The following is a 16,040-nucleotide window of genomic DNA, read 5'->3' as shown; positions in this document are numbered from 1 at the left end:
CATTACCTTATATATGGCTCCCTGGGGGGGTGGAGTCAGAGGCGGAGTCCCCCAGGGTTCCAAACCCGGTCTTAAAGGGATCATTACATTAAAGGTGCAGTAATCGTTCATCACAGGCCTTTTATCAAGAGCAATATCTATTGCCGGATTTTGTCCATGGAGCAGACTTTGTTGGAGGAAGTAAAAAGAAAGTGGGAGTGTGAAGAGGCTCTGGATTTTGATGAGTTGGGGGGGGGGGGGGTGTGTGGAGTGAGGCTTTTCACAGAGTCAGCTCCACCTTCTCTTGTGCTAGGCTCAGCTTGTTCCAGTTCAAGGTGGCGCACAGGACGCACTAGACTAGGGTGTGGATGAGTGATTTCTTCTTGGGGGAGGAGGATAGGTGTGAACATTGTGCTAGGATATTGGTGAATCATACACACATGTTTTGGTCTTGCCCTAAACGTGTAAGCTTTTGGGTCTCCTCCTTCAACACCATGTTGGGGGACTCTGGGAATTCAGCTGGAGCCGTGCCCGTTGGTGGCTATTTTTGGTGTATTGGAGTCGGCGGTGCTGCAGGTGAGGGTGAAGGTGGATGTCCTCGCCTTCACCTCGTCGATAGCATGGAGGCAAGTTCTGCTAGGGTGGAGGTCCCCGGTACAGCCCAGAACCTCGGCCTGGCTGAGGGATCTAATGGAATCTTTGTATCTTGAGAAAGTTAAGTACACCATGAGGGGTCGGTGGAAGGTTTCTACTCGAGGAGGCAGTCTTTCATTTCCCTTTTCAGGGAGTTGGTTACTATCAGTTGCTTGTGGTTGCGGGGAGGGGGGGGGGGGGGGGTGGGTTTATTTTTTTGTTACGTTTGATTGTTTATGGAGGGTTGGCATGGGGAGTAGATCTGGGTGGGTTTATTTTGAAATGGTGTTTGCAGTATGTTATTGTTTTGTTTTACCTTGTTATCACAAAACACTTTCTGAATAAAAGTATTTGTTAAAAAAAACAAGCTTGATAATACAATGCACATGCCATTAAACGGCTGGCATGGGCAGTGGGTGGAAGTAGGCAGGTCATACTTCTGAAACGTGCCAAGCCCATCCCCCTTCCTAAACTGCCCAAACCCTCCCCTCTAAGACCTCCTAGCTCCGAGCTCCGTGGGCCGTCTTCTTGCTGCTGGGTACAGCAATGGCAGAACCCAATAACCCACTTTTGGCTCTGCCAGGATTGATGGAGCTGCCAACCAATCTGTTTGGTCTGCAGCTGCCGTGGGGGGCTCCTGAGACTCTAAAGCTGACGACTGGGTGATTGGGCTCACTGAATTGGGTTCCCTACGACTATCCTTAATTGGCAAGCACAGCGGCGGTCAATTAGGAAGTTGCCTCCAGGAAAATAGCTTTCCCAGGAGTGCAGACTCAGGATGCCAATTTGGATCCAACATTGTGTTCCCGACACCTGTGGGGAAAATTTTCAGATCAATTACTTTATATCAGAACTGGGATCAAACGGAAGCTCAACGACCTGAAACATAAACTATATTTTCTCCCTCGCAGATGCTGCCTAACCTATTTCTAGAATTTTCTATTTTCATTGTAAACCAATGGTGCCTTTCTTTAAAAAGTTTACTAAATCTATTACTCCTATGAGATGCTCGCCTTGTGGCCTCAACAAAGCTGATGGAAGGCTGCTATTGTTTATTTTGGAACTTCTACTTGTCCAGTAACCTTTGGGTGTTCCTGACGACTGGGTGATTGCAACTTGGCTTCTGTTGGGGCAGTCTGGCCCAGCTGCCATCTTGGCACCATGATGGGTCCTCTCTCTTTGAAATCAAAGGAGGATTTTAGAATTCTGCCATGGCGGACCAAGAAATTGATTAAGAAAGAGGAAAGAGATATGAGAGTAAACTTTAAATACACATCAAAACAAATTGTAAAAGCTTCTCTCTGCTGGTTGTGACCATGGAGTGAATGGTCACATACAGGGTAGCTCCTGCTTAAAGTCACAGAAAAGAGCTCTTTTTACCAAATACTGGGTGGAATTTTGATGAAAAGTGTAGGTGAATGCTAGAGGCGCGGTTTCCCCCGGGAGTGATATGTCTGCTGGTCACCAGACCCGGCAGAAAACAGTGAGAGATTTGGCTGAAACGCTGAAACAAGCTGGTGCTGCAGCAGCAGCCTCTTTAAATATGCAGGCGGGGGAAAGGCTGATGCAAGCTGGAAGGCCCCAGATACAGGAGCTGGTGGCTTTTATCAAGGAGGAATTCCATCAACAGAGGAAAGAAATGCGTGAGGAGGGGGGGGGGGGGGGAGTGATGACATGGTCAGGGGTGGAGGAAATGGCCATCTGCGATGGGCTAGGTATAGGGAGGAATTAAGGGGGCAGGAGTTAAGTAGGGAAGATGACTGACGGTAGAGGAGATTGGAGGCGTAAGTCTCCGGTAAGGTTGGTAACGTATAACATTCGGAGACTGAATGGGCCAGTTAAAAGGTCACAGGTGTTCGTGCACCTCAAGAGCTTGAAAGCGGGGGTGGCCTTTCTGCGGGAGACGCACCACTGTGTGAAGGACCAGGTTAGGTTGATGAAGGGGTGGGTTGAGCAGGTTTTGCACTCGGGTTTGATTTGAAATCGAGGGGAGTGGCGATTTTAATGAGCAAAAAAATGGGATTTGTGAGTGTGAAGGTGTGAGAGATCCAGGTAGGAGATATGTGATTGTGAGTGGGGTATTGGAAGGGGCATCTGTAATGTTGGTAAATATGTATGCCCAAATTGGGATGATGTGGGTTTTATGAGGGGATAGCTGGCAGCGATCCCGGATTTGGCCACATACCAGTTGTTCATGGGAGGAGATTTTAACTGTGTCCTGGAGTTGAAGGTGGATAAGTCGAGCCCCGGGTCGATTGGTTGGTATGTATGGCGAGGGAGTTGGAGGGGTTTATGGAGAGGATGGGTATGGTGGATTCATGGCATTTTCAGAACCCAGGGGGAAGGCAGTATTCTTTCTTTTCATACGTCCATTAGGTGTATTCGAGGATTGATTACTTTGTAGTGAGTTGTGGGATTTTGGTTGGGGTGGAGGGGGCAGAATATACGGGGATAATTATCTCAGACCATGCACCTCACTGGCTGGAGATTTGGTATAGAATGGGACAAGAGCTGAGGCCGGGGTGGAGGTTTGACTCAGGGTTGTTTATGCCATATCGCTCGATGCCAGCCTCCTTTTGCAGTAGGGGGTTTCCTGACATTTTTCACAGTGGGGTGGGATGGATGGCTCATGCCTCATCCTGGGTGCCATATTTAAAAGGTGCCCGGACGTCAACTTACCCATCATTCAAGGAGGAGATGGCCCACCAATCACAAGGAACCCTGGCCCCCAGATTCAGTGACACATCCTTAAAATCTTTCTCAGTGCAATAAAGGCCAGGAGGGATGTTCTCCACCCAGAGGATGCTGGGGAAGAGGCATCCGCAACATCCAAGTCAGACACCAAACCTCTGAGATAGCCCTGCAGAAAATCCTGGTGAAACTGCAAAAGTTGCAGAAACATGCAGAGGTATCGGAGTCCCTCAAAATAGTGGCACGTGAGGTGGAGGAGTCTGCCCGTCTGATTATGTGCACACATTGAGGTCTCCAAGGGGAGAGGGGGTAACGGATGCCATGGAGGGCCTGGTTCAGCAGAACACCCAGTTTCTGCTGGAGATGTGCAAAGATCTGCATGCCATCACTGTAATCATCAATGAGCTTTTTCAATGGCTATGCAAGAGGGGGATGGGGTACATCACCCACCCTCCAGGTGTGTCTGCCCCTCAAGGAGTCAGGCAGGGGCCCTCGGGCACCCAAATAGATGAGGAGCAGCTGTTGGATACCCCTGTGAATTAGTCAGCAGGCTGCCTCCACCCCTGCTGCAGGTGTTGGGGGAGTGCTTAGAAGAAATGGTAGTGAATGCAAGATTAAGAAGTCTTGAATTCACATGTGGTTTCACGGGTGCAATATGATCGGGCGGCACAGTGGTTAGCACCATTGCTTCACTGCTCCAGGGTCCCAGGTTCGATCCACGGCTTGGGTCACTGTCTGTGCGGAGTCTGCACATTCTCCCCGTGTCTGCGTGGGTTTCCTCCGGGTGCTCCAGTTTGCTCCTACTAGTCCCGAAAGACACGCTATTAGGTAATTTGGACATTCTGAAATCTCCCTCTGTGTAGCCAAACAGGCGTCGGAATGTGGCAACTAGGGGCTTTTCATAGTAATTTCAATGCGGTGTTAATGTAAACCTACTTGTGACAATAAATATTATTATTAATAATTTCCTTTCAATGGGTGAGGGTGGGAATGCTACCATTCTTCACTGAACAAGTACCACAGCACCATTCAGCCGGTTTTTTTGTCAATACCTGAAACCAGCAACCAAAGATCCTCACAAGCTGAGCAATCAAATGTGATCAAATTATTAATTTCTTTGCCTGCCATTTTCCCTTTCAGGTGATGAAGCAGTGTCGCTAACAAAAGCAATGTTATTAATATTCTGCTATTATTTCATATTTCTTCCATTTAAGTTTTATTTCCTTTCTACATAAAAAGATAAACAATTGTGAGAAAAATCAATTTGGTGATACACATCTGCTTCGGACGTATCAGAAAATCAGGCATAAATTGCTCTAGCTAGGTTGTAGTTTCTGCTCTTCTGCATAACCAAAGATGTAAAATCATCCAGGACTTAATGGAATTGGTCAGCATAATAAAATGCAATTGTTGCATTAAAAATTATTCACTGATATATTCATTTACGTATGAGTGATAACTTGCTGCAGTTTTACTAATATTGTTGAAAATTGATTTATCACAAAAATTTTTTTTAATGCAAGTCTGGACCTCCACCTGTGATTAAACCTGATTTTAAATCACTGAGAATTACTTTAAAAACACTGCAGTGAACCATTTACTAGTTTCTTAGTAAATCACATATTTTTAACCTGTAAAAGCTAATAAAATGTGCTACTTGTCCCCGTGTGCATGAGAAAAGCAGTTCAATTTGAATCCTTGCAAGGCCACAAATGGGAGAACAGGCAGAAGGTCCACCATGCTTATTATTCTGACTGGCAGTCACACCAGTTTTGTGCATACGGCTGCCCTCAGTTGAAATAATTTTTTTAAGCAACATTGCACAAATTCGATTAAGCTTGACATAAATAACGTTTAAAATTCCACAATCTTTTGAGTTTGTTTGTCTGGTTTCACTGGGATCACACTGATAAAGCTAATGCAAACTCTACCTCAATAATAAATTGTTCGTGAAATGTTAAAAATGCCCGGAAAAAGTTCTCTTTGCACAAGCATCAAACGGGTGTTATGTTTCAGTCACAGTTGGAAATTTTATATTTTCCATTTGTGCAAAAAAGTAGTAAATCTTGGAAGCATTGAGAAATCTGGGTGAGTCTACCTACTTTCACCCAATTTGTGGAAGGCTTTGAGTGGGAGAAATTTCCAACTTCGACACTGAGGCCGCGATTCAACTAAATGGGAACAGAGTACCATAGGGAGCATGTTTAGCCGCTTGTTTCCCGGCACTCGCAGTGCCGAGATACACATGGCTATAAGACGCCACTTGTGTCATATAAAGGGCCTCAGCGGGGGACCATGTGGTCGAGGACGCACATTGCCCCCTTTTCTACATCGAGGAGCTCTGCTCGCCGGAACTCCTCTATAGCGAGAGATTGAGACGCCATTTTAAAATGGCATCCGGATCTCTGAGACCCCCAAAAACAACCCCCCCCCCCCCCCCCACCACCACCACCACCACCACCACCCATGCAGGACACTCCTGGCCCAATCGCCAGCACTCAAAATGCCATTTTGGCACCCTGGCAGTGCCTCTGCCAGCTGGAAGTGCCTCCTAGACAGTGCCACACTGGCACCCAGGTGGCACTGCCAGGCTCACAGTACCAGGGTGCCAGGTTGGTGCTGCCAGGCTGGCACCAGCAGTGCCAGGGTACCTTACCAAAGGGCTGCACCTGGGGCCAGAGGGTGGTGAATCTGTGGAACATCTTGCGGCAGAAGGCTGTGGAGGCCAATTCACTAAGTGTCTTTAAGACAGAGATAGATGGGTTCTTGATTAATAAGGGGATCAGGGGTTATGGGGAGAAGGCAGGAGAATGGGGATGAGAAAAATATCGGCCATGATTGACTGGCAGAGCAGACTCGATTAGAATGACCTAATTCTGCTCCTATGTCTTATGGCCTTATGGGGCCTCCGATCCCCTGGAAAATCCCCATGGCTGCAATTCCATCTGCTCCCAGTTTGTGGAGACCAATGCTGAAAGACACTCGCCCGAGGTCTCCTAGGGGAAGGGGATAGTTGTCAACCCCCTGGGTACCTCGAGAAACTGCATATTAAAGTGACTCTAACTGTCTCGCTCAAATATGCAGATTTGCTAAAAAGTTAGAACTCGCGAGGCATTGCGAGCCAGGTAGATCCTGGGAGTGGGGTCTCCTGGCTTCTATCGACCACATTGCGCTGCGGTGGGCTGCTTTTTGGGTGCAGAGTGGCCATTGGATCATGCTCTCAATGTCAAAGGGATGGTATCAAATGTAAGGAATTTTCAATGCTGGAAATCCAGGTATGCGTGCTGCCATGCTTGTGTGTTGACTGGGAGTGAGTGCTGAGGGAACGTTTAAAAGCAGCTCCCCTTTGTTAGCGGCAAGCAACTGAAACGCGAGTTGGGAGAAACAGACGGCGAGGGAGCCTGTAATGGCAAAATTCAGGTGGGGGCTCATTTTTGGCATTAAGTGCTGTTGAATACAGGCTGGGATCTCACCAACACGGCCGTCATAAAACACACCTGCCAAACATGCCGAAAAGTCCCAAAAGCGAACTTGAATTATTTCCGCTGAATCACGCCCATTGTGAGGGAGTGGGTAAAATACACCAACATATGAAAACATTGAACAGAAAAAAATGAGCTGATCCATCCAACTGATCTGCTACTTCATGGTGCAACCCAGCATCATGACCTCCAGTATTCCCAGCCAACAACAGCTGCATTTCTGGACATTCTGCATTTCTGGGAGAAGCAGAAAATAGAGAAGTAAATACGACCCTAATTCAGGGCAAAAGAATCTGGGATACCCTCTCCGAACTCCAAGTGGAACAAACAAATGCAAGGCATTGAAACATATTACCTAGTACCCAACGGCCCCTTTGTATGTCACAGCAAGAATTTATCCAGCTCCCTTTTGAGTGCTGCCAACGGAGCGCACATACTACTTGTGCTGGCAAAGCAAATAATAGAAACACACACTGTTAATTAGAGCAACAAAATGATAATGCACAAATTTCTTGGGTCACAAAAAGTTTTGAAACTGGAGTTAATTAGTAAAATAAATAGCTCATCTGAGAGATGATTCTCCGTTGGCCGACGCCAAAATCACAAAACGTGATTGGGCAGAGAATCGGTTTGGATTCCGAAATCGCGGCAGGTGCCTATTTGACGCCAAATCACGTTTCTCCGTCACCTCGACAGTGGCGCCAATGTGTTCTGGAACGCACATGCAGTAAACACTATTTGCATGTCATTAGCAGGCCTGATAGTATTCTCCGGGGCCTCCACGATTCTCCTCCTCCAATGGGACAAGTTCCCGACGGCGCGGTTCACGTGCGCATTCAAAAATCGTGAAGCTGGCGTGGTGGCTGCTGATGGAGAGAGAGGGGATATGGAAAGTGTCCAACATCACCATAGTTTGCTGACAGTTGAGCTGCTCACCGGGGGGATTCTGCCAGGGCCGGGTGTGGACGGGTACGGAACACCATTGCTGCAGCCAGCATGGCAGCCATGCAGCTGCACATGCTGCTGACGGTCCACTGTGAATTTAGTGGCACAAGTCATATGGGTGTTCCCCCAGGCCAACCCCTAGGTTTCCTCTGGCCCCAGCCGACCCATCAGCTGTATGGATGCCCTCCAGCACAACTAGTGCCATCTTGTTGGCTGGGAAGAGTGTGTGTGGGGACTGTAATGTATATATGCGACTGCAGCTTGTCAGCCTCCTGGGTGTCACTCACAGATGACGAATCCTGCACCGTTTTTCATTGGAATGGATTGTGCTCCACGCGGTGCCAGTACTAGCCCTTTAACAGTAACGGAATCAGTCCTGGTACGGCACTAATTTTGCTGTCATGGAAGTCCACAAATTCTGAGTTGGCATCAACACTAAGTTTTTCACCAGCAGTAAGTGTGGAATATTTTTGTTTCAAGTTTGTCTTGTGATAGACTGATTTCGTAAATTTGCTATTAAAGGTATAGATCAAATACTATCATATCTAAGCTGTTGTGCAATAAGACTAAAGTCCAGAAACAAAATTTGAAGCCACAGGCTACTGCGGGTCAATGCCAACGGAGATCTGCGAGTTTGCTGTAAAATGCTAAATATTTATATACATGCACTTTAGGGAATATAATTAAAGGTATAACCATGAAGTAAAACTTGAACTTAATTACTCTGAATGAATGCAAATCCAGACTGAAACGTTGAAAAGACTCAGTCACATTTTGGTTTCAGTGATGAGTATCAGAATTTGGGTCACTTTGGTTATGAGTTCTTTATCCTTTTAAGAAATTATGGTCCACAGGTATAAAACACTAAAACATGTGTGCACACTGGGGTACCTGCACAGGCACTACAATGGTCCTGCAGTGTAATGTGAGGTCAGATCATGTAAAAATATTACTTCTGGAGGATCTCTCATGATGGAGTAGTGCTGCATTATTGAGCAACAGCAACTTGAGAAGTTGTTTTTAGTTTCCTACAGCATTCCAGGGTACTTTCTTCAATTGGGGGCAATAATACCAGACACACGCCAAGGAGGGACGAAGTAGGGAAATGGGAGCAATGTTGCTACGCCTGGATGAAATAGGAAACAAAAGATGGGGGGGGGGGGCACAATTTTGTGCCCTAATTTTAAGGCAATAGTCTCCTTTTCATTTAATAGGTTCTTCAGGTGCAATATGGGGCAGGAACCTAACTTAAATGACGGTCAGATCTTAATGAGCATAGAATACAGCTTGTGTTTCAGCTGTGTGCCAGTGTATAATAGGATCCCTCATGTTTTGGCTTTGAAAGCTGCCTCTACATGTGAGAAAAATACCATTGTAAGTGCAAGTACAGCAACAACTTGCATTTAGATAACATTTTGAATGTAATAACTAATCTCAAGGCACTTCACAAGCACTTTCAAACAAAACTGGGCATCAATCCACAGAAGGAGACGTTAGGATGGCCAGACAGAGGCTAAATAGGTACACTTTAAGGAGTGCTTAAAAGAGGAGGAACTACAGCTTCAGGGACACTACTAGCATTTTCTTCTATCAATACTATCACATCTTTAATAACATCAATATTTAAGCTTTGAATCACATGATGATCTGCTGAAGGGCTTCCTCTGCAAATGACTTCTCAGTCCATGAGGGAGTCCTTTAAATTCCTAATAAAAGCAAGCTGTTCAAAGTACTACTCATTTCTTTTATTGCGCTATAATATTAAGTAGTAGTAGTCATCTAGGTATTGTGAAAGAGAAAATAATTAATTTGTTTCCAGTGAGGAGTCTTCAACAAAGCAATAAGCAAAGCACTGGAGCGCTTTTATTGGTAGAGGGATTGAGTTTCGGAGCCATGAGGTCATGTTGCAGTTGTACAAAACTCTGGTGCGGCCGCATTTGGAGTATTGCGTGCAGTTCTGGTCGTCTCATTATAGGAAGGATGTGGAAGCATTGGAAAGGGTGCAGAGGAGATTTACCAGGATGTTGCCTGGTATGGAGGGAAGATCTTATGAGGGAAGGCTGAGGGACTTGACGCTGTTTTCGTTAGAGAGAAGAAGGTTAAGAGGTGACTTAATTGAGGCATACAAGATGATCAGAGGATACGATAGGGTGGACAGTGAGAGTCTTTTTCCTCGGATGGTGATGTCTAGCACGAGGGGACATAGCTTTAAATTGAGGGGAGATAGATATAGGACAGATGTCAGAGGTAGGTTCTTTACTCGGAGAGTAGTAAGGGTGTGGAATGCCCTGCCTGCAACAGTAGTGGACTCGCCAACACTAAACGCATTCAAATGGTCATTGGATAGGCATATGGACGATAAGGGCAGCACGGTAGCATAGTGGTTAGCATAAATGCTTCACAGCTCCAGGGTCCCAGGTTCGGTTCCCGGCTGGGTCACTGTCTGTGCGGAGTCTGCACGTCCTCCCCGTGTGTGCGTGGGTTTCCTCTGGGTGCTCCGGTTTCCTCCCACAGTCCAAAGATGTGCGGGTTAGGTGGATTGGCCATGCTAAATTGCCCGTAGTGTCCTAAAAAGTAAGGTTAAGGGGGAGTTGTTGGGTTACGGGTATAGGGTGGATACGTGAGTTTGAGTAGGGTGATCATTGCTCGGCACAACATCGAGGGCCGAAGGGCCTGTTCTGTGCTGTACTGTTCTGTGTTCTAAGGGAATAGTGTAGAGGGACTTTAGAGTGGTTTTACAGGTCGGCACAACATGGAGGGCCGAAGGGCCTGTACTGCGCTGTAATGTTCTATGTTCTATGTTCAATCTCCAAATCTTACTGACAAGTGAACAGATTTGCTTAGATATGAAGACAAAATGCACACTCAGTCTGAAATGCTGACTTATTTGTTCTCTGACTCACCTGCCGCAATGCGAGTTCCAGCATTCTCTTTTGTTTCCGATTGCCAGCATTTATGTTTTATTTTGTTTATGGTTTACGTGGTGTAAATAAGGATGTTTCTCCTAGAGATGGTACTCATGTGAGGGGAAGAGGCAGTTCAATAAACCTAGATGAGTCGATCAGTATCTAACATTTGACTAGTGCTACAAGAATTAACTTGTTGATTTATTTAACCATGTCTGATCAGTGAGAGTTATTCATTATTTAAATTATATTTATAAACTATAAATATAATAAATATTTAAAATTGATCTGTTCTCTGTTTCAGGTACCTATCAAGGACAATGGGTTGGAGGAATGCGCCATGGGTATGGTGTGCGTCAGAGTGTTCCCTATGGGATGGCTGCTGTTATCAGGTCTCCTCTTAGAACTTCTATTAACTCTCTAAGAAGTGAACATAGTAATGGTACAGCCATACACCCAGACACTCCAGCTGGAAGTCCTGCAGGATCAAGGGGGGGCTTTGTTCTCACTATGCATAGTGACAATGATCTTCTTTCAACCAAAAACAAAAAGAAAGGGATTTTCCGCAGGTCCCTTTTGAGTGGACTGAAACTCCGCAAGTCCGAGTCCAAAAGTTCCTTGGCCAGCCAAAGAAGCAAGCAGAGCTCATTTCGAAGTGAAGCTGGGATGAGTACAGTCAGTTCTACAGCCAGTGACATCAATTCCACAATTAGTTTTGGTGAGGTCGAGACAGATTTGTCAGTCATTGAAGATGATATAGATGCAACAACAACAGAAACGTATGTTGGAGAATGGAAAAATGACAAACGCTCTGGTTTTGGGTTAAGCCACCGGTCAGATGGCTTGAAATTTGAAGGGGAGTGGCTGAGCAACAAGAGGCATGGTTATGGATGTACAACATTTCCAGATGGAACAAAAGAAGAAGGCAAATATAAACAAAATGTGTTGGTGAGTGGGAAGAGGAAGAACTTGATTCCTCTCCGGACAAGTAAGATTCGGGACAAAGTGGATAGGGCAGTGGAAGCAGCTGAACGGGCTGCAGCTATTGCCAAACAAAAAGCTGAGATTTCTGCATCCAGGTAAGAAGCTGGCTACTGACTCACTTCCAATTGTGAGATTGTCAATGATTTTGTATGAGCCTAAATTTACATAAACAAATAATCATGCCCTAGACAGTTTTGATTATGGCACTAGAGGTGCCAAGACTGAAGACCTAGTGTGCAAGTGGTAGCATTACAGTGGTAGTAATACAGTGGCAGAGTCAGTGGAAGTGGTCAGTGCAAGTGGCTGCTAGGCCCATGAACACCCAATTGATCTGAGGTTGGCCAACTTGATACTGAATGATAACATTATTAGCTCAAGAAAAGAAAATCTCAGATATTTAGAAAGGAGAACAAGAAAAGTAATATTGGAAGATTAAAAGAGCAATAAGGAGGAGTCCGGAAGGGAATTAGTGCCAGGGTGGCAATATTGCTGGAAAACATGCAGGAGTTGGCATGTGCAATGTAGAAATGAGCCAATAGAGAGAAGGGTTCTGGTATGCAAACAGGAGAACTGATGAAAGTGAAGAAGAACATGCGCTGGTGGAGGAGGTTAACTTTAGGGCTGCAATTTTACAGTGGACAATTAAATAATGGCATAAACTCAGCCAAATCCAGGGATTGTCAATTAAATCTGAGCCCCACCCCCCTCCAGTCCCTCAACCTTATCTTCAACCCGATCCTGAAAGGAACGTTAACAGTAGCGATGCTTGTGCTTAATTGGTGTGCAATGCAAAACTGACACTTTTCCACTGATGTTTGTAAATAGTCATCATTTCTGTGTCTTGGTCATTAATTTTCACGAAGATACTCAGTCATTTAAACTTCCGTTTAGAAAGGCACCAAAGTAGTAAGAAAATGTAACTATTTCACACAGTTATGGGGTGAAATGCCAGTACTTACTGTCCACATGCTTCAATCTAACAACTGGAAATATTATACATTTTATCAAGTACCAAATTACAGCAGTAGGTAGTTTACTTCATGTAGAGTAAACTGAAGCACAGTCTGTTGCTGCTCAGAGAAGTGCTTCCAATGAATTGACCACATGACATTACAGACGAGAAGAGACATATGAAAGTGAGTGATCTTAACGAGGGATAAAATAATAAAGGTAAGAGTTGGCTTAATAAAAGGGGTTAAATCTTGTAACAGCTATTCAATTGCAAAATGATTTTGGACGAGTTAACTTTTGTTCTGACATGCTACAGTTTTGTACTTCAGCAATAGTTATTTATTCCATTACAGAAATGTGGACGTTTACAATGTTAATATCCAAAGAGAAAAACATTAACATTAAGCCTTCACTGATTATACCATTTGATTGGGAAACTAAAGGCAATTTGTACCTATCCTAATCTAAGTTGAAGTTGGGGTAGATTAGCATATATACCAACTCCATTTTATCACCGTAGAAGCAAATTAAAATATGGAATAAGTACATTTCTCTCTCCTGTTGATGCAGATGGAAAATAATAATTAATGGCCTTCAAATGGATACAAACAAATTAGTATTTCTACTTCTTGGACAAAAAAATGAATGTCCAATCAATGCCAAATGAGATGCAAATTCTTTTACAAGAAAATAATGTTCAGCCTTTGTTTTTTAAAACCATCAGTCAACTTGTAGTTTGTGGGCGACATAAATTGTAGCTAGGTTATTTTAAAATTCGTACCACTGGCTCAGTAGAACCACTCACCTGAAGACATGATGCTTTGAAATGCACCTTCCTGGTTTTGTTCAGTCAACATGAATTTTTGTTTTAATAAGCCTGCTGTTGTGCACAGTTCGCTCATTTGGAGTGCAGTTGTTGAAGAGCTGGAGATGTTTTTGTTTGCAGCATGCTTAGTCATGCAAGTCAGTGCAAAAGTGAAAAAAAGAGCAATTTTCTCTTGTCATCTCACACCAGCTGGGAACTGGATGTTATTGGAGGAAAATGTTTCATTTCTGATCCTTAATATCTGCCAGAAGGATCTAACTTTTAAAAAAAAAGCATTGTTAAGATCTGAGTACCCACATATAAAAACAGAACTGCATTGCATAACAATTACTGGGTGTTTGTCAGTATTGGAGCTAATGACTAAATCAGGGCCTAGAAATTAATTGGTGCAAGAGAGACCAATGTAGAAAAATAAACTTGGATTTATAAAGCACCTTTCATAATCTCAAGACATTTCAGTGCTTTACAGCCATTAAAGAAGTAATTTTGAAAGCTAGGTCAGAATTGTCTGTCCGTTGAGATTCTCTGTTCCCACTGGCAGTGCACCCTTGCCCGCAGATTTCCTGATGGCGTGGCATGTCATCAATGGGAAATCCCATCGACAGTGGTGGAAACAGAGAATCCCACTGCCAGCAGACAGCACCCATCGAGAAACACTTGGCCGGGAGACTGGAGAATCCAGAGTCACAATTGCAATGCAGGGAACATAGTAGGTTGTGCGCACATGCTGGTCTGTCTCTGGGAGTGTACCGTCTGCCATGGTGAATTGTGCTCCTCTGTCCAAGGCGCACACCAGATATATGTGAAACAGTAATTAAACTTCCTAGGATTGTTATTGGAACCTTTTCTGAAACTAGGCTGTCCCAGAGTTTGACTCACCATGTGATAAACTCACTCAAAGACGCATGGCACAAGGACCCTTCAGCAGTGCTATTTAAAGGGTCACCATTACATATTGGTAATTAGATGGTTTGTCCTTTTAGGCTGCTTCTAGATTTTTGTAGACTATTTTCTGTTAAGAAGCTTCTGCTGGCGCTGTACTGCTTATGGGGATTTTGGAAACAGTTTCACTGCAATCATGGATAGTTTGATAGGTTCCCTAGTGACGGAGTGGGCAAGCCATGCAAAATGCCGTAGACTTCGGCCAGACTAGCAGGTCCTGCCGGCTGCTAATGCGAGCTGCCTCTGTGGGGGCTGGAAAATCCCAGCCCTAGGTCTCCCAACTGAACTTTAACGCAGAGCTAGGTCTCAACACCTTGGCTTCATGAAGCTATTTCACCTCCTGCAGTCACAACTCAATCTCAAGTTTTATATCCAACTAGTTGAATTTGAGCAAGACATGATTGGCCAATGACACTTTCTTCAACTGCTAAATGATGAGAAGAAACTAAACTAGACATGATGAAATATCAGATAGAGTGAGATCTCGAGAATCTGGAATTGGATTGTGCAGCTAATTAATGTTAATGAGGTTCTGCCCTAAAGATGGACTGGGCCTCTCACTGGAGAGATAGACAGGCCAGCTTGCTCACTCTGCAGGTTCGATCACTGATTAGTCAGACCACACTTATTGGCGTGCAAGGAACAAGTTGGATAAGGTGATTTCTTATTGCATATTTCTTTATGCCACCTGTAGTTTCCTTTTCCAAAATCTCACTAAAGAACATACTGATCAGTATTTAACAACTGTTACCAGTTATTTGAGATGACTAAAAGTGCAATTCAATGGCCTTGTCATGCCCGACTTAGTGTCGGGACGAGGCCATTGAATCTCGCGAGAGGCCTGCATCGTGATTTGCGACATCGAAATGTCTCACGAGATTCAACAGAATCTCATGGCACACCGGAATCTGGATTTCGCTGGACGAGATCCAGGCGCGCATATTTAAACGATTCACTTGCTTCATTTAAATATACGCTCGCCCAATTCACCTGGGGCACGGGATTCACCGGCCCGCCAATGAGGCCTTAACCGGACACTGTTTGGTACAGGTTTACAAAGTCGTGAACCAGTCGTGATGGCACTTTGTGGAGGGGTCTCGCTGGGGAGATGAGGCCACTGGGTGATTGGGCCCTGGGCAGGGTGGCACACCCCTGGCACCTGGGCACCTTGCACTGACAGCCTGGCACCCTGGCAGTGCTAACCTGGTGCCCAGGTGATAACTGCCCAATTGGCAGGAGCACTGCCAGGGTGCCCACGTGTCCAGATGCCAGATTGCCCATTTCAGGGGTAGGACCCCTGGGGACCGTGCGCATAAGAGGTGGGTGAGGGGGACTCGAGGACCCCGGAAGAGTCAAGGTGGGTGAACTGGGGGGAGTTCTGAAGCTGCAGTGGGGGATCATAAGATCAGGGCTGCCTTTAGAAATGGCTCCCTGATCTGCGAGCAGTCTTCAGCTCGCCAGTGAAGGCAATGACTTAAATACTGGCCTCGACAGGGAGTTCCTCGGTGAGCCCCCAAAACAGTCAAACTGCTATTGAATAGCTCAGCACTGCAGGTGCTGTGGAGGCAGAGGTGGCAGTGGCTCAGTGGTATTGTTACTGGACTAGTTAGCCAGAGACCCAGGGTAATGCACTGGGGGCCCAGGTTCAAATTCCACCATGGCAGACGGTGACATGTGAATTCAATATAAACCTGGAATTAA

The 16,040-nt window shown here is 45.2% G+C and overlaps 1 protein-coding gene across 3 annotated transcripts in view; it reads left to right on the top strand.

Moving 5' to 3' along the window:
* Positions 1 to 16,040, top strand: part of jph3 (junctophilin 3) — a 211,615-nt gene that overhangs the window by 33,586 nt on the left and 161,989 nt on the right. For all 3 annotated transcript variants that reach the window (XR_005461789.1, XM_038806526.1, XM_038806528.1), the window contains exon 2: positions 10,941 to 11,715. Coding sequence is in view for 2 of the 3 variants with exons in the window: in XM_038806526.1 (XP_038662454.1) it covers positions 10,941 to 11,715 (775 nt within the window). In the remaining variant the exon portion in view is untranslated. The remainder of the gene's footprint in view (positions 1 to 10,940; positions 11,716 to 16,040) is intronic.

This window comes from Scyliorhinus canicula, chromosome 9 (assembly GCF_902713615.1).
Source record: "Scyliorhinus canicula chromosome 9, sScyCan1.1, whole genome shotgun sequence".
In the NCBI taxonomy this organism is placed as follows: domain Eukaryota; kingdom Metazoa; phylum Chordata; class Chondrichthyes; order Carcharhiniformes; family Scyliorhinidae; genus Scyliorhinus; species Scyliorhinus canicula.
The sequence above is the reverse complement of the archived record's forward strand: the minus strand, read 5'-3'. Positions and strand labels throughout refer to the sequence as shown.